General features: G+C 33.4%; 12 protein-coding genes and 1 non-coding gene across 13 annotated transcripts; 4 read left to right on the top strand and 9 right to left on the bottom strand.

Annotated features, from left to right (window-relative positions):
- Positions 1 to 4: 4 nt before the first annotated feature.
- NOP13 (Nop13p) lies at positions 5 to 1,207 on the bottom strand (the record flags this gene model as incomplete). The annotated part of the gene is made up of 1 exon (XM_003686098.1): positions 5 to 1,207. The coding sequence occupies one exon, from the start codon at positions 1,205 to 1,207 to the stop codon at positions 5 to 7; it is 1,203 nt and encodes a 400-aa protein (XP_003686146.1).
- Positions 1,208 to 1,825: 618 nt separating this feature from the next.
- TPHA0F02300 (glycogen-binding domain-containing protein) lies at positions 1,826 to 2,947 on the bottom strand (the record flags this gene model as incomplete). Its single annotated transcript, XM_003686097.1, has 1 exon — positions 1,826 to 2,947. One exon carries the CDS (start codon positions 2,945 to 2,947, stop codon positions 1,826 to 1,828), a length of 1,122 nt encoding a protein of 373 aa, XP_003686145.1.
- Positions 2,948 to 4,774: 1,827 nt separating this feature from the next.
- Positions 4,775 to 4,883, top strand: TPHA0Ftrna3P. Its single transcript has 2 exons — positions 4,775 to 4,811; positions 4,847 to 4,883. It is a non-coding gene; the product is annotated as a tRNA-Pro (tRNA).
- A 248-nt stretch (positions 4,884 to 5,131) lies between these two features.
- APC1 (anaphase promoting complex subunit 1) lies at positions 5,132 to 10,207 on the top strand (the record flags this gene model as incomplete). The annotated part of the gene is made up of 1 exon (XM_003686096.1): positions 5,132 to 10,207. The coding sequence occupies one exon, from the start codon at positions 5,132 to 5,134 to the stop codon at positions 10,205 to 10,207; it is 5,076 nt and encodes a 1,691-aa protein (XP_003686144.1).
- Positions 10,208 to 10,364: 157 nt separating this feature from the next.
- PSD1 (phosphatidylserine decarboxylase 1) lies at positions 10,365 to 11,801 on the bottom strand (the record flags this gene model as incomplete). Its single annotated transcript, XM_003686095.1, has 1 exon — positions 10,365 to 11,801. The coding sequence occupies one exon, from the start codon at positions 11,799 to 11,801 to the stop codon at positions 10,365 to 10,367; it is 1,437 nt and encodes a 478-aa protein (XP_003686143.1).
- Positions 11,802 to 12,320: 519 nt separating this feature from the next.
- On the top strand, positions 12,321 to 13,277 carry DCD1 (deoxycytidine monophosphate deaminase; the record flags this gene model as incomplete). Its single annotated transcript, XM_003686094.1, has 1 exon — positions 12,321 to 13,277. One exon carries the CDS (start codon positions 12,321 to 12,323, stop codon positions 13,275 to 13,277), a length of 957 nt encoding a protein of 318 aa, XP_003686142.1.
- Positions 13,278 to 13,414: 137 nt separating this feature from the next.
- On the bottom strand, positions 13,415 to 14,209 carry FMP41 (Fmp41p; the record flags this gene model as incomplete). The annotated part of the gene is made up of 1 exon (XM_003686093.1): positions 13,415 to 14,209. One exon carries the CDS (start codon positions 14,207 to 14,209, stop codon positions 13,415 to 13,417), a length of 795 nt encoding a protein of 264 aa, XP_003686141.1.
- A 754-nt stretch (positions 14,210 to 14,963) lies between these two features.
- On the bottom strand, positions 14,964 to 15,176 carry RPC10 (DNA-directed RNA polymerase core subunit RPC10; the record flags this gene model as incomplete). The annotated part of the gene is made up of 1 exon (XM_003686092.1): positions 14,964 to 15,176. One exon carries the CDS (start codon positions 15,174 to 15,176, stop codon positions 14,964 to 14,966), a length of 213 nt encoding a protein of 70 aa, XP_003686140.1.
- A 537-nt stretch (positions 15,177 to 15,713) lies between these two features.
- BNI5 (Bni5p) lies at positions 15,714 to 17,033 on the bottom strand (the record flags this gene model as incomplete). Its single annotated transcript, XM_003686091.1, has 1 exon — positions 15,714 to 17,033. One exon carries the CDS (start codon positions 17,031 to 17,033, stop codon positions 15,714 to 15,716), a length of 1,320 nt encoding a protein of 439 aa, XP_003686139.1.
- A 528-nt stretch (positions 17,034 to 17,561) lies between these two features.
- On the top strand, positions 17,562 to 18,842 carry TPHA0F02220 (uncharacterized protein; the record flags this gene model as incomplete). The annotated part of the gene is made up of 1 exon (XM_003686090.1): positions 17,562 to 18,842. The coding sequence occupies one exon, from the start codon at positions 17,562 to 17,564 to the stop codon at positions 18,840 to 18,842; it is 1,281 nt and encodes a 426-aa protein (XP_003686138.1).
- Positions 18,843 to 19,202: 360 nt separating this feature from the next.
- DSE2 (Dse2p) lies at positions 19,203 to 19,928 on the bottom strand (the record flags this gene model as incomplete). Its single annotated transcript, XM_003686089.1, has 1 exon — positions 19,203 to 19,928. One exon carries the CDS (start codon positions 19,926 to 19,928, stop codon positions 19,203 to 19,205), a length of 726 nt encoding a protein of 241 aa, XP_003686137.1.
- A 1,297-nt stretch (positions 19,929 to 21,225) lies between these two features.
- IBD2 (Ibd2p) lies at positions 21,226 to 22,152 on the bottom strand (the record flags this gene model as incomplete). Its single annotated transcript, XM_003686088.1, has 1 exon — positions 21,226 to 22,152. One exon carries the CDS (start codon positions 22,150 to 22,152, stop codon positions 21,226 to 21,228), a length of 927 nt encoding a protein of 308 aa, XP_003686136.1.
- Positions 22,153 to 22,496: 344 nt separating this feature from the next.
- Positions 22,497 to 25,853, bottom strand: RIA1 (GTPase RIA1; the record flags this gene model as incomplete). Its single annotated transcript, XM_003686087.1, has 1 exon — positions 22,497 to 25,853. The coding sequence occupies one exon, from the start codon at positions 25,851 to 25,853 to the stop codon at positions 22,497 to 22,499; it is 3,357 nt and encodes a 1,118-aa protein (XP_003686135.1).
- Between the last annotated feature and the right edge of the window lie 226 nt (positions 25,854 to 26,079).

The raw sequence follows: 26,079 nt of genomic DNA, 5'->3' as shown, positions 1-26,079 counted from the left end.
CAGATTAAAAAGTGGTTTTCTTACCAGTAGATTGGACGATAGCGACACTACCTCTTTGAGCAGACGATAATGCAATACTACTCTTGACACGATTGTTTTTGTCAATGTGTTGTCTGTTGTTGAACTTCTTAAATGGTTTCTTAGTGGCTGATGCAGGAGCAGCTTCTGAAGTAGTATTAGATGACGAATATTCAGACCTAGTTTGAGTTGGAATATCGAAGGCTTCTCTTTTGGAAGCTGGCTGTTCTTTTCTTTTAACAACTCTTTTACTTCTATCTTCACCAAACTCCATTCTTAGTGGTCTACCAGCAATTTTTCTACATGACTTATCGCTTAGTGCCTTTGTGGCACCTTCTTCGTTCTTGAAGTCTACGAATGCAAAACCTTTACATTTACCACTGTCTTGGAAAGTTGCCATACGAATTTTAACAATATCACCACAATGTTGGAAATGTTTTCTTAATAATTCATCAGTAGTATCAAAGGATAGGTTACCGACGAATAATATTCTGGATGGTGGATTTTTAGACATTGAGACTAAATCAGATTTATCTGGTCTGCCAGCATAGTCGGTAGAACTTTTAATTAGTAATTTTCTACCATTTAATTCAGTTTCACTTAATGCGATAGCAGATTCCATCTGTTCAAGAGTTTTAAAATCAATGTAACAAAAACCTTTATTTTTTATCTTCTTGCCATCACTCTTGGCAAGGGGCATGTTAAATCTAACCATATCAGTCTCTGTGATTTGAGAGGGCCCCTCTAGAGTTTTAGTTTTTAGGACTAAATACTTGATAATATCCTCTTTTGTAGTATCAAAAGCCATATTACCCATCCAAACACCAAACTTTTTAGCTTTCTTTTCTTCTTTCTCTGATTTAGAACCTTCAGCATCATTTATTTCTGAACTGGTACCCTTACCTTCGGCTTCCTTTTTATATGCTTCGATAGCAGAAGGATCGATATTAAACTTGGCATTTAAATCTTCCAATGTGATTTTACCTCTTCTCAATAGACGTTTCTGCTTCTTGGATAGTGGAATGGATTTATTTATATCAATTTCAATTTCATCTTCAGCTTTTCTTTTCTTAGTTGGGTCAGTTAAAGCTTCTTTAATCTTTTGTTCAGATGATTTAACTTCAACATTGCTGTCATCGACATTTACTTCTTCAACAATGCCTTCATCTTTCTTTTCAACGTCGCTCATTTTCGCAAATTGTGGAAAGTTTGAGTAGAAAGTGCGTACCTTTTACTGTCTAGTGGAACGTACTATATATCTAAATTACGTCAACTGATATAGTTTTTTTAAAGTTTCTTTATATATATGAATATACAGCTATTAAAATTAATTCAATCTCATCGCCTTTTTCATCACGTCAAAAAAAATTTTCATTAAGCGTTTGTTCAAAAAAATCATATAAGCGGCAATAATGATTATTAGCTATATACAAATAGTAGACAAGAGTAAATAATATAAAACGAATATAGATGTACAACAAAGAGTCTTTAAAGATTAATATATTAATTATTATATAGATTGCAAATATCAACAAACACTTAATGTATAATCGAAACCATAATTAAGATGTTTATAGTGCAGTAAGTAAATATTCCGTAGTGTTAAACAATTCACTTGATATTATAAGCTAAAATGTTACGAGATATGAAATTTGCTTCAATGATAAAAACTTAGGTAAGGTGGCTAATACTACAACTCATTAAAGGCTTATTTCAGCAATATGACAAAAGGGAGGAGGCGGTTGGTAATGATAGTATTCATTGAAAAACCGAGAAATAAATAAGTTCAAATTATTTAAAAAAAGGTTTAACCGAACAATTTCTTTAACTTACTGAAGAAGCCTTTCTTCTTCGGTTTTTCAGCTTCAGTTGGTTTGGCTGATTCAACTTGTTTAGTGATTTTTTTTACAGATTCAACAGGTTTTGTCTTCTCTTTCTTTTCAGTTTCTTTAGCAACAGATTCAGTCTGCGCCTTTGGATCCAAAGTGGCACCTTCCTTTGTTTGTTCTTCGACAACTGGCTCTTCAACCTTTGGCTCTTCAGCAACTGGTTCTTCGACAACTGGCTCTTCAGCAACTGGCTCTTCGACAACTGGCTCTTCAACAACTGGCTCTTCAACATTTGGTTGTTCGATAACTGGCTCTTCGACAACTGGCTCTTCAACCTTTGGCTCTTCAGCAACTGCCTCTTCGACAACTGGTTCTTCAATGGCTTTGGCATTTTCCTTGTTTAATCTTTCATTTAATTCATTTGCATCGACATCGGAAATTTCTCTAAATTCTTTGATTTCTTCTGGGTTTTCAACGATAACTGGACCCATTTCACCAGCAACAGTGGTGGCAGCTTGTGTTTCTATAACTGGCAATATGTTAACGATATTTTCACTTTCATTCTCAACTTCAAGCTCGGTAGCTGGAGTAGCACTCTTGGAAGCTTCAGTAACATCATCACTAGTCTCCTCGGTTTCACCCGCAGCCTCACCTTCAGCTGCGACTGCGGCAGTGGCAGCAGCAGCGTTCTTCTTCTTCTTGTTCTTCTTCTTATTCTTCTTTTTCTTATTCTTCTTCTTGTTGGCAGAAGCAGTTTGTTCGGAAGCTCCCGCGACTAAAGCGCCGGCTTCGGGGATTGCAGCACCTTGAGCAGTAGCAGCATTCACCACATCAGATTTCACAATGTAGTTATTTTCAACTTTTTTCTCAACATCTAACTCCTTAGCGTATTTGTCACTGGTGACCCACTTTTCATCGACAATGAACTTGAAATAAAATTTAGAATCATCCTCATCTTTGAAACTAACTGGCATGGTGATTTCAAAATCACCATCTGACTGCTTAACCAACGGTAAAGTACCTTTCCATTCATCAAAAGCACCTGTTATAACGACGGATCCAGGGCCCGCTGGCCAACTAAACTTATATTGTAAAGACATTACTATCCACGTATATATATATGTGTGTGTGTATTATATTTGTCTCTTACAGTATTATCTATGAGTTAGTAAACATAATAAGGATGAATTAAGTACAATGTATTAATCTGCGTATGTCTTTATATATATATATAATTTGCCGTCTTTATATTCCGAAATTTTTTATCTCCTTCTAATAATCTGAAAAGAAAAACAAAAACAAAAACAAAAAAGAACAGCACTGATCACAGTAATAAATAGATGTAAATTTATTTTAAGGAAAAATCCACACCTACGTTGTAAGAAGTGTTACTGTATCAATCATCGTTTTTCAAATATGATACGTCTTATAAACGTAGCCTCATACCTTGATTCTTAGAAACCAGATTGTGTCAAACGACTAAATCGCATGGAGGGACGACAGATGAAGAACGGTAATGGAAGATGGTATTTGATGGCCATTGCTTGCTTCGCCGCGTCGCCGTGTCTCTCCAGACGATGATGCGCTGGCGGAGGGGCGAAGGGGGGGGGGGGCACGTGACCGCAGGTGTTTTACGTATAAGATGATCTGGTCATTCTGATGGTACCATTTAACATGTTTGTTATGTTGTCCAAGTTTCATGGACGATGCAGATGGTCTTTTGGAGTGTGTCTTCTGCGATGGGCGTATGGTTATAATGCAGTAATACTTGACATGTGTATGTCGGGTACCTTCAGCCGTCCGCCGTGTAAAAGATAAACTACGTCGTTCACCCCATGCGTAGGGTGCCGGATGGAGGCAAACTTAGGCGTCGCAAAACAGGGTAACGGTTTATATCCAGCACTTTGCAGATCTTGTTACCCGGACGCATGCACGGACAAGGCTGTAAGTGGGCAAAAACACCACGTAATAATAGTATTAGGGTTGCTATTACGTCGTATACAGTGGGTCTTGGGACGAGTGCTTGTATAACTTGTCGATATTAATACAAGGGCATGGAATAACTTATTATTAATCTAAAGTTTATTATAGTAACTATTATATAACTGTGGAGAAACAAGATTAAGTTGGCTAGTACCAACATCTAATTGTGGAGAAACAAACTTTTTATGTTGGTACTGCCAACATCTAAGCTAGTGTCGCTAGCCACGTTAGTTGCTCTAGTATAGTCCATCTTTTTATAGTTAAATTATCGATTGGTGTATTTATTAATCTATTTAGTACAAATCTATATAGTATTTAGATTTCCTCCTTATATATGAATTTATCTGACAGTTGAATGGACACGTACCCATGTTCATTCATTCTCCTAAGATCTTTAGTGCTGTATTGTACATCTATGTTTATCACGTAGCCATTTATATTGTAGTGAAAAGTTTTCACCTACCATCTGGAAGATTGTTCTAGAACGTTCTTTCCATTAGTAAGTGATCAATTGGTTCTGGACTCAAAGTGTCATAAACACTTAGTTCTGTCACATACTCTACAATAATTCTGACAATAACTATTTAGCTAGTGTTCTCTTCTGGTATCTCTCCTGGTAACTCCTTATTATTATAAAATGCTCAAAACAACATGATCTTAAAGTATATAAAATCGAGTGCTATTTATACTTTTAGTTACCATGTTCTTGGCGTCGTCCTAGTTCTCTAATCATTGGGAACTCGGTCACTATAATTACGTGTACAGCCAGTTAGGTGTCTGTAGCAATGTCGTATTCCATATTTTCTAGTTTATTTCCCAATTCAGAATCTACTTAACCTGACCAAGTTATTTAATTCCTGTTAGGGTTTATCGATAATATTATGTACTTGTTTGGATTGGTGAGCTACCATGACTTTATACCACTCACAAAACAAAAAATAATAGGGCGTGTGGTCTAGTGGTATGATTCTCGCTTTGGGAGGTTTCTTCAGTTTGTTCTGAGTTACGTTTTAAATATGCGAGAGGCCCTGGGTTCAATTCCCAGCTCGCCCCTTTTTTTACATTATTATTATTATTAATTTTTGTGCAATTCTTAATAGAATTAAAATCAAATATAAAATTTAAATAAATCGTTGGCGGTTATTGTCGTCCTTTTTTTTCTTGTTTTAAGATCATGTTTAAAACATTTATATTCAGTGCATATGTTTATATGATAGAGTAAGGAAAAGTAGATTCAATCAAGTCACAAGGAATCCCCTTAACGATATTTATGTTATAGAAACCTGCATAATAATACACTTATGTACGCAAGAGATTGTTTACAGAAACAATATTATAATGATACAAACACAAGTCCTCCTAATGATAGAGGAGAAGTATGGATATCTCCTTCACGTTTAGTGGTAGAATGGTATATGAAAGATGTATTGATTAGAAGATTCAATTTCACACAACAGGTTATAAAAGCAGGCTTGATCGATTTCGCAGATTCAAAAAATTGTATCGTCATCATAGTTAGTGATCTGGCACATGTTTACGATTTGAAAGATGGTAATTCAAAGAGTGTTAGCTTCCCATTCCCGATAATTACTGCATTCTGGTATCACTATGGTGTAGTACTACAGAAACAAGATAATGATGTTTTATCACAAGTGAACTGTGATAATACTAATATTATTTCAAAAAATATAGATGGTAGTGAGAGTAATCTAAATAAATATATCACATTGACAGATCCTATGTGTCCATTTGGATTGATTACATTTACAACTAATGATGCGTTCAATAACATATTAGATCCAAATGATATTGATCTAATATTGACTCCCCAAGATTTAGAAAATAAGATCTCAGTAGCATATGACAGGAATTCCAAGGAAGTAGTGTTTTTCTATTCGAAAGTATTAGATGCCAAACAATCAGACATTCCATTAAGTAATAACATGGATAGACTATACAATCAAAACTATAACGCACAGCACACAGGAATCAGCAGCACATTAAAAAGACAAACTTCAACGAGTAGAAGGCAATTATCAACCTATTTATCAAAAACGGAAGATGCCCCTCATTCAAAGTTGTTGATTAATAATAATAACAACAATAATAATGATAATAATAATCATGTCAATGCGCATCTTGGAAAGTACAAACAAAATTTTGCACTCGATTCTCCAGTTATTTTACCAAACAATGCACATAGGAGTTTGTCAGCAACATTTGATAGAATGACAAACATAAACAATCCGCCGTCCATCGACTTTGCTCCTTCAACTGGTTCACATTTGCAACCTGAGTATCTATCTCAAGATATATCTTTGAAGGATACTATTTTAACTAAAATATCCTCCTTACAATTACCAAATAATATAATTGATGATAAAAAAAATACTCAATTCATACCTTTAAAATTCGAAGATATGGAAGCGATAGTGATATTTAATCAAAAATATCAATATATGAAACTATGGTTAATAAAATTGGATTCTAAATTCTTGGATTCTATTCAGTTTAAAATACCTGAGTTGCATGTTGATAAATCAATAAATTTCATTGACATTCATATGGACCATCCGGTGGACTCTATATTGCCTTATCATAATAACAATATACCTGGAAGCATTATATTAACATATGATCATGAAAGTATCATTACCATTTATAATCCATTTTTAAATAATGTGTGGTCGTCAATTAAGACTGATATGCATTCTATTCCAAAACTTTCGACTTTATGCTATATTTCTTCTGAAGAAATGATATTTGATAAGTTTCAATTTCCAAATAATGAGAAACAAAATTTTAACACACAATCACTGTTCCCATATCCACAGAAAAGTTCTGTAAAAGCATGCTTCAGTGCACTTCAATTAATATTTCCAATTGACATCTTCATTGCATTTGTCTTTTTATGGCAGGAAATATACTTTCATATCTCCACTGATAAGACATACAAAACACAAAATTTAGAGTTTGATGCATTTTTCATGATTTATAAAATTCTTCTGGAGCAGGATAGTATGGTAACTACTCACAATTATTTATCTTCGAACTCTCTACAGTATTTGGGTAATAGTGATATATCTACTATATTACCAAATTCAATTTTAGGTCTACATTTAGTAAGAGAAGAACAGAATTTAAATATTTTATATAAAAAAGATGTCGATAATTTAGCTGACCTCCTCCATTTGGCAACAAAAGCATTGAATTGGCCATCGACCTGGAATCAATATTATTTATCAACTTTAAATCTTCCTACTGTTAAGGTACTCGATAAATATACATCATTTCCCTTAGATGAGCCACCTTCAATATTTAAGTCGATATTCAGCATTACTGATGGCAGTTATTTGCCAATTACACCCTTTATTAATTTTTCTAGATTAATAGAAAGGGGACACGAATACGATGAGATTATAACACCAAGAACTTACAAATTATTGCACCTTTTTGAATCACTGCATAACAACAATTTCAACTCAGATAATATTTTAAATTTATTAAACGAGCTCAATATTACAAAAGAAGAATTAGAAACTTATCCTTTGGGGATAATGACTCCCCTGAATTATATGCTAAAAAACTTAGAAAATAACCTTTCCAGTATAGAGGGAACTATGGATGTGTCTATTTTGTCACGAAATGACTTGAAACAATGCAGAAGCATAATCAACTCTATACTAAATAAACAGACAACTCGTCCTGTAGCTGCAATTACTCATGACTCAAAGATGTCAATTTATTCATGTACTGGTAATGAAAACTCTAAAAATATTAAAACGTTGTTAACAGATATAGTAACTACTGCAACCGAAAATAATTCCAAGAACTTATTACTTGATAATAATGGCGATGATAAAGAAACTGACTATGGTATATCTTCACAAGAAAACACTAACTTAATATTTTCTCACGATAGAAGATTTAACAACGCACTTTCTCTATTACTTTATTATAAACCACATGCAATCCCATTTTATTCCAAACAATCGGAGTACATTAAAATCATTAACCAGAAAAAGATATTTGCTCAGATTGTATTTTTGAGAACTTGTGTAGCTGGTATTGGACTTGGAGCAATCGTATATGCGTCAGAAAAACCATTGTCGACGCAAAAATGGGTAATTCCTAAATTAAATTTTGTATCATTATTTTCGGATGGTACTAAAGTGTCATTGGAAAGTTCAGAAGTTAATAAAGATGCTCTAATGTGGGGTGAATTTCATGCCGGTGTAAGTTCTGGTCTCAGGATTTTTAAAAAAGTAAATAATATAAATGGTAGCTGGATCTCTTTCAACAAACCAAAAGAACTCGATTCTCAACATGGGGGTTTCTTATTAGGACTAGGCTTAAATGGGCATTTGAAAAATCTAGAAGAATGGCATGTTTATAATTACTTAAGCCCAAAAAATACACATATAAGTATTGGGTTATTATTAGGTATGAGCGTGAGTATGAGAGGCACTATGGATGTTAAACTTGTTAAAGTATTCACAGTCCATGTAGTAGCCCTTTTACCACAAAGATCGAATGACCTAAATATTAATATTGAAGTGCAAACAGCAGGTCTTGTGGGAATTGGTTTTCTCTACTTGAAAACCAACAATACAAAGATGAGTGGATTATTACTATCTCAAATTACTTCCAACATCAATATTAACGATGAGAATAAACCCAATGAGGGATATAGAATAGCCGCTGGTATAGCATATGGTCTTGTAAATCTAAATGCAGATGTGGAATCAAACAAGCATTCTAAAGATAAAAATATTTCTATTAATGAGCAATACGATTCTAAATCGAAACTAGAAGTAACTCATCAACTACTGAAGTTAATAACATCGACGTATGAAAAGGAACCAAGTTGGATACCCCAGAATTCTCATACTGGAGCAATTGTTGCTTTAATGTTTATACATTTAAGAAGTAATGACGCTGATATTGCAATGACATTAAAACCATATAGTAATAAATCAAATCTGAGACCTGAATATTTATTGTATGTTGAATGGGCCTATTATATGATTATGTGGGATGAGATAGAAGATAATATTGGTTTTATTTTCCAAGATTTAGAAATTAAATTGCATTCTACGATAAATTCCGATAATATGCAAACTTATTCAATTATTTCCGGTAGAATTTTGGCTATGGGTATTAAATATGCATCGACTGGTGATTTGAATATAAAAAGAATTTTATTGAAAATATTAGACAAATTTTTGCCATTTTATCAATATCCTGGCAGTACTAAAGTAGATTTCAAGTTATCAATATCTACAATAAATGTCCTAATAAATACGATTTTAGTTACTCTTGGCCTAATTATGTGTGGTACAGGTGACCTTCAGGTGTTTCAAAGAATCAAATATTTACATGAAACGATTACCGGTAAACACGCTGATCTATTTTATTCTTCTAAAAAAGACCATAAGGATAAAGAGGTAGATAATGATATTTTTGATATAACTGCGACTCTGAATACTAATGATGAAGTTCAAGATGTTCATCAGGAAACTGCTAATGGATCATCATCTGAGAACACGTCAGAAAAGGAACGCTTTAAGGATGACGAAAATCACTACTCTAAATATATGTGTACAAGTCTATCATTGGGGTTCTTATTTTTAGCCTCTGGACAGTATGCCATTAACATTTCTGATAATGAAAGTATTGCATACTTGATAATGTCACTTCTTCCTACCTTTTATAAACCGTATTACCTTCAAGAACTAAGACACTTTTGGAGTTTATCGGTTGAACCTAGATGTTTAGTTATCAAGGACATTGAAAGTAATCTGCTAATAAAAGATCCAGTAATTGAAATTGATATATTGACAGAAAACAACGATATAAGAAGGATAAAAAAGAATATAATTCCATGTCTGCTTCCTGATCCTAGAAAAATAACAATGATAAAGGTGGAACACCCAAGTTACTACCCACTACAACTTAATTTTGATGAGAACGTTACTGTGACTGAATTTTTAAACGATGGTCTTGTTATTAAACTACAAAAAAAAGACCAACAGAATGAGCTTAATGTAATGTCATCAAATATAAAAAGTGAAAATCTAGTTTCAGATATTAACGAGAGGATATATGATGATTCAGAAATGGATAACAAACAGTCACTACCAACAAAGGTTTCGCATATTTTGGAAAAGAACTTGAATATTATCAATCTAACTATGTCAGAGTTAAGTAGCAGTTTGAATGATATAGAAAAGAAAGATGAAGTGTCACAAATGTTTAACTTTGAAATTATGTATTCAGATTTATATTCGGATGATATTGTTGACTTTGAGTTGGAGATTTGGAGAAAGAGACAAGAAACTTTGACGCAAACTAAATTATCTCAGGATAACACATAGTAGTAGTTATATTATGAAAAAGTTAAGGATTGTATTTAATGTTTTGGGTTTGATTATATATATAAAATTAAATAGCATGATATAAAAAGATATTAACAATGGTAATTGAAATATATTTAAAGTGTAAGGAGATTTATTATTTTATATTAATGAATATTTAATTGATTGAGCCTAAACTCTGTCCCATTTTTACTGTGTCACCTTCTTGTACATTATATGAAAATGTTCTTGGGGCTTCAAAACATATAACGACTGTGCTGCCTAGTTTGAAGCCCCCCATATCCTCTCCTTTCACAAGAGGAATTCCTGCAAGTATTTTGCTTGCATTAGAGTAGTTAGATTCATAACAAATAGGTTCTTTACTTTTCTTATTAATTTTAGAATTTGTAACAAGTTCCTTATCAAAATTGATTGTAATTGATCCTACATTAGTGGCACCAACCGGGGTCATACTAAAAAATCCATATTTCCAGTATCCCAATAAAGCTACACGTTCATTCAAAACAAATAAATTGTGGAAATTACGTTGAAAGAATGGTGAAACTGAAAATAAAGCACCAGGAAAATGCCTACGTAACTGACAAACCCAATTAACAGGTGAATGGAAATGATGATAATCACCAGGTGCCAAATATATGACGGCATAGTATATTTGGGAATCATCTACATTGCTTTTATGTGTTCCTCTAGTGATATAATTAGATGACAGCTCATGTAAAAAGTTAATTGATTCCGTTATAGAAGATTTCTTTTTTTCAACTGCAAGATTGCCTTTAATCTGATATTTCATATCTGATGTATCCACTAAAGGAATATCTTGAGTATCATTCTCGTATATTTTGTCGGAAGTGTACTTGACCACTCTTGTATTGGAACTTGAATGAGTACCGAGTAGTTCTTTAACAGAGTAAGACATACCCTTGATTTGATCAACATCACCAGTTTCTTTATTAATAATACCTAGTTTAAGGATTTTTCCATCGCTTGGAGAAGCAACAGCATTTGGGTTTAATGCAATTGGTCTTGATTCTTTTTTAATATCACGATAAAAAAATTCAGCTAAATTAGAATAATGAGATAGATTTGGGTCTGCCATTTCTTCGAGATTGACACCAAATAAATAGCTGTAGAGTTTGAAACCATATGTTCTGCTCCACTCGGGAAGAGTTAGATTATTAAAGTGCCCCCATATTCTTGAGATTGCATTTAGTGGTAACGTAGAATAAATAAAAAGAAACCAGCTATTACTAGTTATGTTAATATCTTTGGACTTAATAACAGTTTCATTATCTTTATGTCTCCTATTTTCAATTATAGTAGCTGTGATTCCGAGTGCAAACCCAGATATAAATAGAATTTTAATTTTGGAAATCTTTCTCTTTTTAGGTTGATTTTTATTGCCACTTCCATTAGTTTCACTATTTGGTTTGTTAAAGTTTTGTCTAGTACTTGATAGAAGTCTCCTTAATAATAATGGCGCCTGGTGCACGTCATTAAATAACCTTAAACCATTATTCAATGTTGTACCATTGTGCAACGGTTGTCTACCGTTATGTATTATCGCTTTTAGAACCAGTTTTTTGGTTCCTAGCATAGTGTTTAATTAATCTCAAAAATCAAAAATATTTTAAATAATTGATATAAGTTATCGATTGGATATCTTTTGATTGGTTATATATCCCCGGTAATAAGTTTGACGATAATACAGTTAAAATTATAACCAAAATGACTTCGATAACAACGAGATATTGCAGTGACAGAATAAACACAAATTGCGCCCAGTATAATATATCTCCTTTAGCGACTAATTGATTGTATGGAAACACTTTACTTTTATCTATTAAAGCTACTAAACATAATCAAAGTTTGATGTTATATATTCATTTGAAAAAAAAATTGAGATGATTCTAATATACACTGAAATCGATGATGTCCGATGAGGGTTCCAATAAACCAGAACGCGATATCTCAGATACAACATGAAACTTGCATAACGGTCAGATATAAAAGATGCAATTACAAAAGTCTTCAATTGATTATATTGTGGTTGTTATTAAGGGGTTACACATCGAAGACGTCAACTGGGAGATCACTATAAAAATATTTTAACGAAATGTTAGTTGCAGTAAGTGGATCTGGCTTTGAATGTGTGGAATTAATCCTTAATTGGTTGATGAAACAACATGACTTCGAAGTTATTGATAATTCTAAAAAAGACGATGATATATTGGATTATGCTACTAAGAATTATACTAGCAATATGGTTGTGCATTGTGAAAAGTTGTCATTACTAGATCTACTCTCCAAACGTCCTTTTTTTGTCCATATGTCGGTGGAAGGCACAACAGCATTGAAGTTAAAATTTAACAACTTTTATAACAAAGAGAATAAAAGTGATACAATGTCAATGCAGGAAGCTCTTGATGCTATTTCAAACATAAACGAAACGAAACACTCAATACTTCTGTCCGAAAATGCACATTTTAAATTTAAACTTGTTACCGATGATGATGTGGACACCTTAAATGAGAAGTTAAGGAAAGCCATTAGTCAAATTTTAAATGAGATAGAACTCAAGAATAGCGCTTCAGAATTGTCTCCTCCCTTGAGACCAAACTGGGATGAATATTTTATGAAATTGGCAACACTAGCTGCATCTAGAGCAAATTGTATGAAAAGAAGGGTAGGATGTGTTATTGTCAGAGATCGTAGAGTCATTGCTACTGGATATAATGGTACACCACGTCACTTAACCAATTGTTTTAACGGCGGTTGCCCTAGATGTAACGATGGTAATTCAGGTAATCTTCATACATGTTTGTGCCTACATGCTGAAGAAAACGCATTATTAGAAGCAGGTAGAGATCGTATTGGCTCAAACGCAACTTTATACTGTGATACGTGTCCATGTTTAACTTGTTCTGTTAAAATTGTTCAAACGGGTATTACAGAAGTCGTTTATAGCCAATCATACAATATGGATGAAGATAGTTTCAGGGTATTGAAATCTGGAGGGGTTAAGATTAGGAAATTCAATTTGATACAAGAACCTAGGATTATCTTTATATAAGAGAACATTTAGCATATAAATATTGAGTGCAATAAACAATTTCATAGAAATTTTGTAAATATCAAGTGTCATAATTGTGGTTTTGATTTTGGATGTATACTTTAATTGATTTAATTACAGCTGAATAAGTGTTACATCTAGGTCTCTCTATATACAAATGGCCCTGGGCGTTGTAAACAATCGAACTCCATATTAATAATTTTCTTACCATTATAGAATAACTCACCAGATATATGATCACCAGGGTTGAGCTGACCAACGCCTGCTGGAGTCCCTGTTAAAATAATGTCACCAGGTTCTAAGGTAATCTTTGTTGAAATATGTTGAATAATTTTATGGAATGTAACTAGCATCAAGTCACTTGATGCATTCTGTCTGAGTTCTCCGTTAACAGAACACTTTAAGTTAAAAACATCTTGCAAATTATCTTTATGAGCTGTTAGGATATCTTTGTTTATGAACTGTGACATGGGTAAAAAAGTGTCAAAACCCTTTGGGATTGACCAAGGTAAACCTTTCTTTTTAGCTTCTGCTTGGACATTCCTTGCTGTTAAATCTAAGGCTAACGCTATGCCACTGATCGAGTCATAAACATCTGATGCTTTAAAGTTCGCTTCAGAAACATTAGATAAATACTTGTTCATGACTAGTGCAACTTCAATTTCATGGTGCACTTCAGTGCCATTTGGAAGTAGTATATGTCCTGGATTCGTACCGTTTTCATTTAGACCATGGAAAGACTCATCTCCTGATATTCTCAGTTGATCTTCCTTTGGTAGATGTTTGGAGAATTGAGTTATGATAGCAGATTTAGGCTTCAAGAAAAAAAAAGGCTGTTTTGGTGTGGCACTATTTAATTCCTGGATATGAGCAGCAAAATTTCTACCAATGCAAATAACCTTTGGTGCTGCCTTTAAATATTGATAACTCATCTGATAATATCCTTAGTTTTGGTAGCAGCTCAACCTGTTGAAATAGTACCTTCCTAATTGTCGAACTCACTTATTCACTATTAATGATTAAATGATTAGCTGCTCGTATATAAATCAAATGGAAGATATCAATTGCATATCTTCACTTAATTCAATTGTAATTTACAAATCAGAGAGTTGCCTTTAACAGTCATGATGAGTTTACGAATTATTTCAATTTCAGAAAACCTCTAATGACCTCTTGTACAAAAAGTAGCGTAGTAAACGCATATTATATGAAATATGTAAAATAAATTGATTTTATTATTATTATATATGTATATGTATCTCAATCTTTATATCAATAAATACATTGACATGTGCTGGAATAACTGCAACCTTAAAAATGAGACAAGCATTTGGAAAACACTTGATGAATACAGTTATCCAACAATAGAAAAAAATGCAACACTTCTATGATGAAAATATGATGACAATGTTCATGGAAAAGCCTACATCTTACTGGGATTTTCTACACATGTAAGCTACTGCCGATAAGGTAAGAAAACAGCGAAATAATTAGACTTTATATGAATGGATTTATAACGGTATGGTACAGCAGAGCTAGACAATGCTAGTCCAATAAAAGTTCGCCATATGTAATTAATAACATGGTTTACATATGGAGGAAGCTCTTGTTGGTTTAAATAAAAAAAGAAATATGCAAACAAAAGCATATAGCATGGGAGCACATGCAGTTGCCCCTGTAGCTTATTTACCTGGCTTCAAATTGGACCATTCTCTTAGTTCTAGCTTTCAACAGAATTCTGTGGCCACAGTCCTTGCAACGAACTGGATCAGTTCTAGATAAGGACAGTTTACTGGAACATTCAGCACAGATGTATTTCAAAGTAGCAGCTCTGGCTTGGGAAGTACCGGCAGCAGCAGCATCTAGATTGGTTGGGATCTGGAAACCTTCACGAGACATAACTTCTTCTTGTTCTTGTTCTTGTTTTTTTTTGTGGGGGGAACAGATAACAATTGTGGTTGCTCTGAAGTTACACACAAATAAACAAGTTTATATACCTTCAAAATAACTAACAGTTCTTAAGAAAGTGGTCATCAGTATCCATTCATCGCATTAATAAACAGTTTTGATGTTTTAATAATCTTTCAAAAATTTTCAAGGCGTTAACAGTTTGTTTCCCGGGTAACATGACATGGATTTTAAGGACTTTTGAAGTGACAGGTTTGTAAACCATGTCATGGAATGGTTTAATTATATTTACTTGTTAGTTGTTATAGTCTCAATACTCTGGAGTGGTATTAGTTTACAGGTCCCTGTATTTTCGAAGCAGGGACGTTACTTTGGCAACGGAATCATTCTCCTGAAGCCCGAGTTCTTGCGAACTCGACAGTTGGTCTTCTTCGACGCTGCGCAAGAATGGTAGTTGGTTACGAGTAGAGATATAAAAAGTAATAGATTGTTACAATAGGCATTTATACATGTATATATGTCACAGACTTACTTATTGCTTATCCAAAATTGTCCTTGCTCACCACGATTGATTTGTTTTCTCAAATGTCTGCTCAACATAACACCGGTATCATATTTTTCTTTGGTTTTCTTATCCAAGTATTCTTGCAACTTTTCTAATGCATTCTTTAATTTTCGAGTGTCTTCAATTGATAACATAGCTTGATTACTCATCTTTTTCAAGTAATTGATTTCTTTTTGTAATTTGGAACATTTATCAATCAAATAATCGTGTCTACTTTGTAATTTATCTATGGAGTTCTCATTAGAAACATTATGTTCTGCCTTCCCATCTGAAGAAATCGATGACACTCTACTGTTTTCCTGGCTCTCATTCCCTAAAGAAATGTTTGCACTTGCAACTCTAGAGGAGGCTCCGCTTGGGGTCCTGGAGTGAGCAGCTCCCACGGAAATGACCCTGAAAGGATTTGTAGTTCTACGCAATGAAGATTTATTATTGGATTGTTCAGTATCGTTGAATTCTCTTGGTGCTGTATTCTTCGGTAGCATAATTGGGGAAAGATTTTCCATTGGGGAGCTTGATTTTTTGACGGCAGTGTTCTCTTCTACACTAGAATCTAAGATACCATCATTTGTAGTTGACTTGTCAACACCATGTTCTATCATAAAGTCGGTCTCCTTTGGCTCTGGTGAAGTTTGACAAGAACTCGCTAGGGCTGTATCTATTTTGCTCCCCTTTAATTCAGGTGTGTCTTCGATTGGGTGTTCTTGAATTTTCCCTTCATCTACTGTATCTTTGGCAGCTTCTTCTAGTTCTTTTTGAGGCTTGTCAACTGTATCTGATTCAACATGAGAAGTTACTATGTCTTCAGTTGTGTCCTCCAACATTTCTTCATTTTCATCGTCATGTTTAAGATCATTTTCAGCTTCATGTTCTGTTACTTTAGCCGTATCAGATATTGTCTTTTCAGGGATAGCAGTATCTTCAGTTTCCTTGATTACTGCAGTAACTTTTGTTTCCTCAGTGACAGAAGTAGAATCTATTTCTGCTTCCAACATTTCGTTTAGTTCGCGAATATTACTGTCATTAACAAAGGTCAATTCCTCTTGCTTTTCGTTTTCCACTTCATCTGCACTTCCTTTTACGACCTCAGCTTCTTCTTCCTGTTCTTTCTCCTTAACGACATCCTTCTCATGTGCAGCTTCTTCCTGAATATCAGTCATTGCTTCTACAGCAAGCTTATCATCATCCACCTTTAAGTTTTCATCAATTAATTTGTTCATCTGTTCAAGGTCATTTTCGATCTTCGTAAACCTATCGTCAATTGTCTCTTTATTTGTAGACATGTTACCACAATTTGTCGATTTAAGCTGTCTTTAAAAATGGTATTATAGCTAATATAATGCCTTTATAAACTCCAGTTTCTTGTAACTAGCTTACACGAATTACAACTACCAGATACTAAATGATGGAAAGTAATAACCAACCTTTATATTATTAAGTGGACTTATATTATCATTTTAAAGATCTGATTTTATAGAAAAGTTTCGTGTTTCTGAATATCAAATTAGATTTTTTACGTGTAATCCCGGTAAAGTAACTTTGAAATTTGAGCATCGCTAAGATTTTAATAAATGTAATTAATGTTGACAGTTACATTTAAGTTGTCCCTTCATTAATAGTCAATCATGTCATCGATTTAATAACAATCAGCAGTTAATTATTATGATGTGAGGCAAGAAATTGGTGAGTTTGGTTAAGTGTAAATTGCGATTTAAATTTTGTCTGGATTTATCACACTGGGGTTGGGTTTATTTAAAAGGACTATAACTTTGTGAATTAAAATTAAGAGTACCTGAATCAGAGTGAGAACAATGAATAGAGTTAGACAATTGGTGTCTGGTAGTCGAAGACAATCGAGTAGACCTGTACGATCTGATGAACAGTCTAATAACAATAACAGTGATAATAATATAGAAAATAGGACGGAGAATTACGATCAAAACTATGACGATCAAACTACCGTAATGGAATCAGATGCATTCCCCTCGGATTCTATAACTCTGAACACATTTGTTTCTGAAGATCAAACAATTGGTGATCTTCAAAGACAAGGGTACGTTAACAGGGCACCTACCTTCACGCATTATAGGGTTTTACCTTTTGTTTCTATTGTTTTAAAAAAAGGTTTCTTTGCTTTCCCCAGTGAAGAGTCATTTTCTGTATATAAAAATAATAAGAGAAAGTTTGATAGTATTGATTGTACACAAGCATTGGGGATTCCATTATACCATTCAGTTTCATTGAATGTTATGAAATCAATGTTTAACAGGAAACATCCAATAACAACCATATACAGATATATTATCTATGATCCTAACTCCTCTATAATTAAATTACCAAATAGTGCCGAATTTGTAGCGCACTTAAATTTGGAAAGTGATGAGAGTGAAAGGAGGGATCTGTATAAGATTGAGTTTTGTACAGTTCATAAAGAAGTGACAGATTCATATAGAAGAGTTGAGCATATTTTTACATTCTTTAGATACGAACAATTTGAAAACCAACAATATTCGAAAAAAACAGAAAGTGACACTGCTTTAAGTTCTGACGGAGAACCTAAAGTTTATAGCTACTCTATGTTTAATCATACTGAGAGAAGAAATTCAGATACTAAAGTTGGTGGCCTAAATCTTCAATGGTATGGGACAACTGGTTTTGCCTCTCCGTTTGGGTCAAGCATTTTAAAATTACTTATATTAGATGATAATATGGCATCTCTATGTGATCAGAGAACAATGGAAGAATATGATAATTATAGGAGACATAATAGAGTAAGACCACTTGGATATCTTCCTGTATGGGCTAAATATTCAGATGCAGGTGCAACCATCATTCCTAAAAAGTTAACATTAAAACTTGCCACATTGGAAATTGGCGAGTCTGATCGTTGCAACTCTGGAGATAACACTGATATTCATCAATCTTCTGTAGGTATATATGGCATACCGTGGGAAACCGAAGTTTTAACTTGCATGGCAATGGTTTTACATGAGTATGAATCAAGAAAGGACAAGAGACATAGTTCAGCAATATCTAGAGGCTCACTTGCTTCATCGGGGTTATTGCTTACATCAGGCTTTATGGTTACCTGATATGTCAATATAACGTATATATGTAGATAAATAATCAACATTTCCTATGGTTTTTCTATTTACCTTTAATATCAAAATATTTTGATAGGATATATGATATTGTTGTGTCTGTTATCTTTTGTAGTCTTTAAAATATCGACAATGTCATTTATTTTTGTTGATTGTATTTGATATTATATATTACATATTTGTGTTAATATTGAAAAAAATATGTCTTAACTTCTCAGAAGTATCGACATAATAACTTAATGGAGCCCAACTTCCATTACCATGATGATGCAAAAGATTTTAGAGTATTAAATGAAGGTGATTTTGATTAGAATGTAAGCAAAATAAATATGCACATTCGCTATCTAATCATTAAACGTTAACAGTGACATAAGTAGTCTTAGTACTTGTTATAGTTGTAGCAGCATCAATAGATTCACCAGAAGATGTTATGTAATAAGTGGAATAGTATAAATCATCGCAAACATCGGAAGCAGGAGAGGTGACAGTGGCACTTTCTAGAGTACTGGATGGAACAGAGGAAGTAGTTGGGGAAGAACTTGAAGTAGAAGAAGGAACAGCCTGTTGTGTAGCACTTTCAACAGTCAATAATTGAATCGAACTTATAACGGAAGTGGAACTAGTTGAAGCTTGCTGGCTCTCTCCTTCATTGGAAGAAACTGGCATTAAAGTAGTTGTGAGTCTCCCAGAAGACGTTTGCGCATCGACAGTAGAAGCAACAAATTCTTCTTCTGGAGCTAATTGAATGGAAGAACTTTGAACAGCGGCAATGGTAGTGGCAGTTGGAGAAGAAGTGGTAGTTGCTAAAAAGGAAGTAGCAGACGAAGTGGAAGCAGAAGTAATTTCTTCTGTTACGGAAGTAACAACGTTGTTACTTAAGGTAACCTCATGAACACGCGTAGTTGTGTAGTATAAAGTTTCGACTACAACGGTAGCAGGTCTAATAGTACTAGTAACGACAGCATAACTGTAAACAACACCATCGGAAGTGAAAAAACGAACATCGTCAGCAGCATGAGTAAAGGATAATAATAAAGTAAAAAAAATTGTGATAATAAAGTTATTTGTGGAGTTCATTTTTGATTGATATAATAATAATTTGTTAAAAAATTGAAAGAGTGACTTTGTAATTAGTTGGAGATAATTCAAAAATTAAAGGAAGGACTTAAGTTTAGTTAAATAAAAAAATGGTTAAAATTCTGTAAAGAGTGTAATTAGTTGGAAAAGTTGCTAAATTGATTTTATGTGTAAAAAAGTGTTAAAACAGCTATGCTACCTGCTATGGATGTACTTTTGAAATCTTGTTAGTATTGAAATACTTGAAATTATAATATGTTTCTATTTGGATCAATATATATCTTTTTACTTTGAAGTAATAAATATAAAGATTAAATCGGAAACATTATTTTGTTGTATTAAATGAAATGAAGGGTACCCTTATATACTTTTTATTTTCGATATTTCTTTTGGAATTTGAAATGGTTGAGATGTAGTGAGCTTTCTCCTAAGTAAAAGCAATTGTCAAAATATTTTACTATACCTGTGAGGAAGAAACCTTGAAACGTTCAACTGAGTTCGCAGTTGCTGGTCAATGAAAACAAACAACATGTAAACAAAAATGAATCCAACGAGTGCTCTAATTCTACCCTAAATTTTATTATACACATATGACTAGAACAAATACATGGAATCGACGATTAAAAGATATGTATTAAGCTCGGAACATTAGCTTGGCATTTCTCTTTGTTTTTGTTTTTAAAGAAACGTAAACAAAACCAGATATACTAGCCTAGGAACAGCATAGACAGTTTGCGGAATTCTGAGAATGCTTATTTACTTTAATCTAATATTAACTTACATAAATATTTAAAAGCATCTATCTATCGAATTGAGTGGAAAAAACGTCTCAAATCCATTTGTCTCTTTTACCGTCGTTTTTATTAAGATCCGTTTCCGAAATGTTAATATTTAGACCAGCTCGCTTTTCATTTTGAAGATCCAGTAACATTTCCACCTTCGGAAGGAAATATACGGAACCCAGCAAAATATAAAAATGCTGGCTCTTACCTAATATGTGAAAATTGATAGATGATATACTGTAAGATTGTATTTATGGAAAACTTATAAAGTATTCTACTTACGTATTGTTGTATGTTTCTAGATATTTACTTTACTGGGTTCAAACGTTGTGAAATAGTGTAGTCTAAAAGGACATGCGATAAAATTCATAATATATATTCTAATGTCTTAATTTTTCGATTTAAAACATGCTAGATTGACCTTGTGTTTAGAGGTCTGGTTTCACAACGTTTTTACCTTATGGTTTTTTAATAGGTATGTATGATGAGCATAGTATATTTACTCTTATGCAACTTTAATTTTTTGAATGCGGCGAGACACAATTGTATCCATGAATTTTGTTATACCATTTTATCATATTTTTAGGTGGTTCGCCAAACACCATATAATACTCACAAAACATGCATAAATGTGCTTCATTGCTCAGTAGAACGGAGAAGTCTGGCGTTGATTGTTTCTTTTCATTTATGGGATAATATTTATAATCATGGTAATTGTAGTTTTTATATTTTACACGGTTTGATGATTGATTATTATAACTGTCGTAACCATGATTATGATGTGTTTTATGTATATGAGATATTGAGGCATCAACTTTGTCTAAATGTTCACTGGGATTTATATTTCTTTGGTAATTACCCTCAATGTTATTTGGGGTATCATAATTATCAAGATATGATGTTGTGTTTGTAGAATCTTCTTCGGTGATTTTTAACTCATCGCCATTTAAAACAGCATGCAACATTCCACCTTTATCCTTTGGAAAGCCATTGGGTATTACGGACTCTATCATTTGTGAAAGTCTTTCTCCTAATTCTTCTGGATTATCAGTTATTATTTCGCTTCCATAGTCAAATACGAGTTCACCATCATCACCGTTCAGGTGTAAATCGGGATCTGAAACATATTCCTCACTGTCTGCCTTATTCTGCTGATTCCTTATTACAAACTGTTCTGTACTCACTGATTTATCTTCGTTTTCTAATTCTATTATCTTTTTAGATTCAGAATCATTTGTAGACTCGTTTATTACGCCTTGCATGTTTTTGAATACTACTTGCATCGATCTTGAATCATCTTCAAAAGAAGTTCCATCCTGTAAATGGTCTGATAATATTTTTGTTAATGCTTTTACACCTTCTTGCATCATTATATTCATCGGAAGTGGTCCATCTTGTGATATTAATTCTATGGACGTATCGTTTATATTAGAGTTCGCCATCGGGTATCTCTTAGATTATTTACGTTCTATCTTTTCTATTACTCTTAGAAAGCCCCTTTCCTATATTTTTCCAACTTTAATCACAGGCTTCTTTAATATATATGGGTGTGATTATATATACTGATATGTGTCTAAAGGGAGTTGTTAGTTTACTAAACATCTTATATGAATTACAAAATCATTGCAATATGTACAGTGAAATTTCTATCAGCTTTACAATTTTCTACAATATATGGGACTGATCACTACCAACGACTACTACTGGAAAGTAACCTCTTACCGTCAACATTCTTGTATTGTAGATACATACTCACATATGATATAATATATTTGAGGTACATGTTCTAATTACGCTTTAAAGTACGTTGTTTCTCGGCATTAGTAATAACCTTCTCATCAACAAACAAACCTTTTCTTTTTCTAATTTGGATCATATGCTTACGGGCAAGATTTTCTTTGTCAGCTGTATCACCCAATTCCTCTAATTCTTTCTCCGTTGTAGGCACCCAGAATGGATCAATATCAATTGATTCATATCCTAGAAAAACTAATTGCGGTTGTGCTGCACCAGATGTCTTTTTACGGATATCTTCACTAAAACCAAAGGCGTTAACAACTGGAATATGGGCCTCGATTTGGAAAAATGGAGTACCTTCTTTTAATTCTTCAGAAACGATTTTACCACGTCTCTGTTGAACAACTGCGTAAACTTTACCCAATACTTCGACAGATGTTTGGATATCACATGAGTACATAGCCCACATTAGTCTTGCAGACCAATCTAAGAAACTAGTGTGAATTGTATCTCTTGTAACGTTAATCAATCTCCCCGATAAATCTACATTTTCCTTTTGGTATGTTGGGTCCTCAATCGATGCAATTTCTTCATCAGACATTTTATATATATCTTCTATAATCACACACATACCTTGAACAACTTCATTGGCTAATGGGCCTTCATTCACAGAATTTTGGAATCCGTTGATAACTGAATCAGAAAATTCAAAAGCCCCATCAGTTATCAAAAATGGACTATTTAATAAATTGTTCTTCGACATCAAAATATTATTACCAATTCTCTTTGGACCAAATAAAACAATTTCTGATTCCAGATTATCCCAAATGTCAATCTCTGAATTTCCAGACTTTAGAATTGATTTCAACTTAGTAATAAAATCTTGCTTCGTCAGTTTCGTTTCACCTTCATGATTTTGAATATAATCAGTTGTCAAAAAGTCTTTTATAATATCAGCATTATTCTCAATATATTTAACAGCATCATTGTTCATTGGAACACTGCGTAATCTAAGTTTGTAGGGTCCAATGGCTTTTTCAACAGTTCCTCTCTCAAAATTAGCATTTTTTACTGGATTCGTGTTGCTATCGGAAATAAATGTCTCTCTGTATGGAATAGCCGGTTCTGAACAAGCTATTTCAATTCCAGCAAATCTTTCTTGTAAATCCTTTATACATCTCTCTAAATGCAATTCACCAGCCGTACACAGAATGTGTTCACCTGAACTTTCAAGATACGTCTGAACGCATGGATCAGCCAATTCTAGTAATTTTAAACCACGAACTAATTTATTTAATTGCATTGGATTTTTAGGTTCTACAGCAACCTTGACAATTGGTTGTATTTGAAGGTTAACACCAGCTAAATTAATACCAGGAATACTATTATCAACTAATGTACCATTTTTTAAAAGTTTTCCTGCCAATCCACCAACACCTACAATATTACCAGCAGGACATACATCTAAAGGTACTAATTCCTTACCCATAAACAAATATAAATCAGTTATTTCGGCCGAGTGAATATGTTCAGTAGGGCATTTAGGATTATATTTAGGTCCTAAAACGGATATTGATTGTCCTACTCTTAACGAACCGCTGTAAATTCTGGCAAAACCTACCAAAACTTCATCAACTTCGTCGAACAAATCCTCTTCTTCATCCTCTTCTTCGAGTGCAACATTAATCTCGTTATTCTCACTTATTTCAAAAGGATCTTCTTCTTCTTCATACTCAAACATAGATGCTAGTGGATCATTTGGGTCTATTACAGGAGGCTCAAAATCTGGTACAAAATCATCTTCACTATTTTCATTTTCGTGCTCGACATTCTCCTCTTCATATTCAAAACCTAAGTCTAATGCGGGGGCAGCTTCAGTAACAATTGAAAAACTATCATTCGCTGTTTTCTTTTGACCAGTTACAGTCTTTTGTATTTCATCTGTAGATGGCGTAGTTGCAGTTTCAACTGCTCTTTCATATAAATCTGAATCTTTAATTTTTAAGGTATTGTCTGAGTCAGAAATATGTAAATTTGAAGTTTTCTCTAACAATTCTGCACGCTTGGCTGCTCTCATGGCCATTTCACGTGCTCTTCTACCACGCTCTAATATAGCCTCAGGAGAATTGTCAGATGCCTTCATTGGAAGTTCTTCTCTTGGAATAGATAAAATCTTTGACACATAGGCAATTGAAGGTCCATTTCTATCACACTTTTTCATCCCTTCCAACAAAGTGGCATCAACTTCTTCTTGGTCTATATTGGCACCTAAAATGGTATCCAATCTGTCCTCTTGTGAAAGTAATGGAGATGGTAACTTTTCGATAACAGTAATTAATATGGCTGTACTAACGGGTAACCATTGGCCTAGAATAGTTCTCAATAATATTTTGTCATCTTTTGACATTAAATCACGGCTTTGAAGAGTAATATTTAATGCTTTTGTTATCTTTTCAACAACTTCCATGTTTCTTTCGATTACTGTATTTTCATAAACCTTCCAAATGTTATCTAAAATTAAGGAAACGAACAGTGGTTTTAAAGATCTACCTTTAAGGGTCTTATTGTTTAAAATTTTTTCGTTTGGGTCCATGTAAAAATCACCCCATAACACCTTTTGAAGATTTTCTCTTTTTGCACCTAATTTTACTTCATAGAATTTAGCTAATTGACCAATATTAAAACCCCAACCATCTACTGCTGAAGCAAAAACGACATTATTTTTGGCAGGATCGAAATATAATTCTGAGTCATCTGAATCTTTAAATGCAGTGTTTGCATCATCCTCTAACTGTTCTTTCCAAGAAAAGTCATCTAATTGTTGTTGTCCAATAAAGAAAGAACCCAGGACGGAATTTACTTGTTCTATAACTTTAGTCAGATGCAAGTAAGCTTCTTGGGATGAAAGTTGTAATTCAGTAATTAATCTATCGATTTTATTTAGAACTAAAACAGGTTTTAGTTTTTCAGTCCAACATTGTCTCAAGACAGTGATAGTTTGTGAGCAAACACCTTCGACTACATCAACTAATACAACAGCACCATCACATAATCTAGAAGCTGCACTTACTTCACTCGAAAAATCAATATGACCTGGTGAATCTATAAGATTTATCAAATGTTCATTAACCAGTGGCTTATCTGAATTTTCTTGTTTATGTAAGACTCTAAAATATAACGAAATCGCAGAAGATTCCATTGTAATACCACGAAGTTGTTCATCTGGCCTTGAGTCCAGAAAACGGACTTTACCTGCTAATCTTTGCGATATAATACCATTTGATGCTAGTAATGAATCTGATAAAGATGTTTTACCATGATCAACGTGCGCCACTATACAAATATTTCTAATACAAGAGGGGTCATTCTGCAATCTCTTGAAAGTATCTGGACTAATCTTCACCATTCTTCCTAAATTATTAAACGGTCGGTCCTATTATAATCAGCTGGCTGAAGTACTGGGAGATCTTATGTACTATCATGTCTATTGGTGAAACTCATTCTTATATAAGTATATATCTTATTAATTATGTAAAGTTACATGTTAGAAGGTTCGATCCCTTCGAAATTTTCATGTTCTGTAAATGAAAAATTAAAAAGTGTGAAAAACTTTAGATACTTGCGATGAGCTG

The sequence above is a fragment of the Tetrapisispora phaffii genome, chromosome 6, assembly GCF_000236905.1.
Source record: "Tetrapisispora phaffii CBS 4417 chromosome 6, complete genome".
In the NCBI taxonomy this organism is placed as follows: Eukaryota; Fungi; Ascomycota; class Saccharomycetes; order Saccharomycetales; family Saccharomycetaceae; genus Tetrapisispora; species Tetrapisispora phaffii.
Note: the sequence above shows the minus strand (reverse complement) of the source record. Positions and strands in the feature narration are given on the sequence as shown.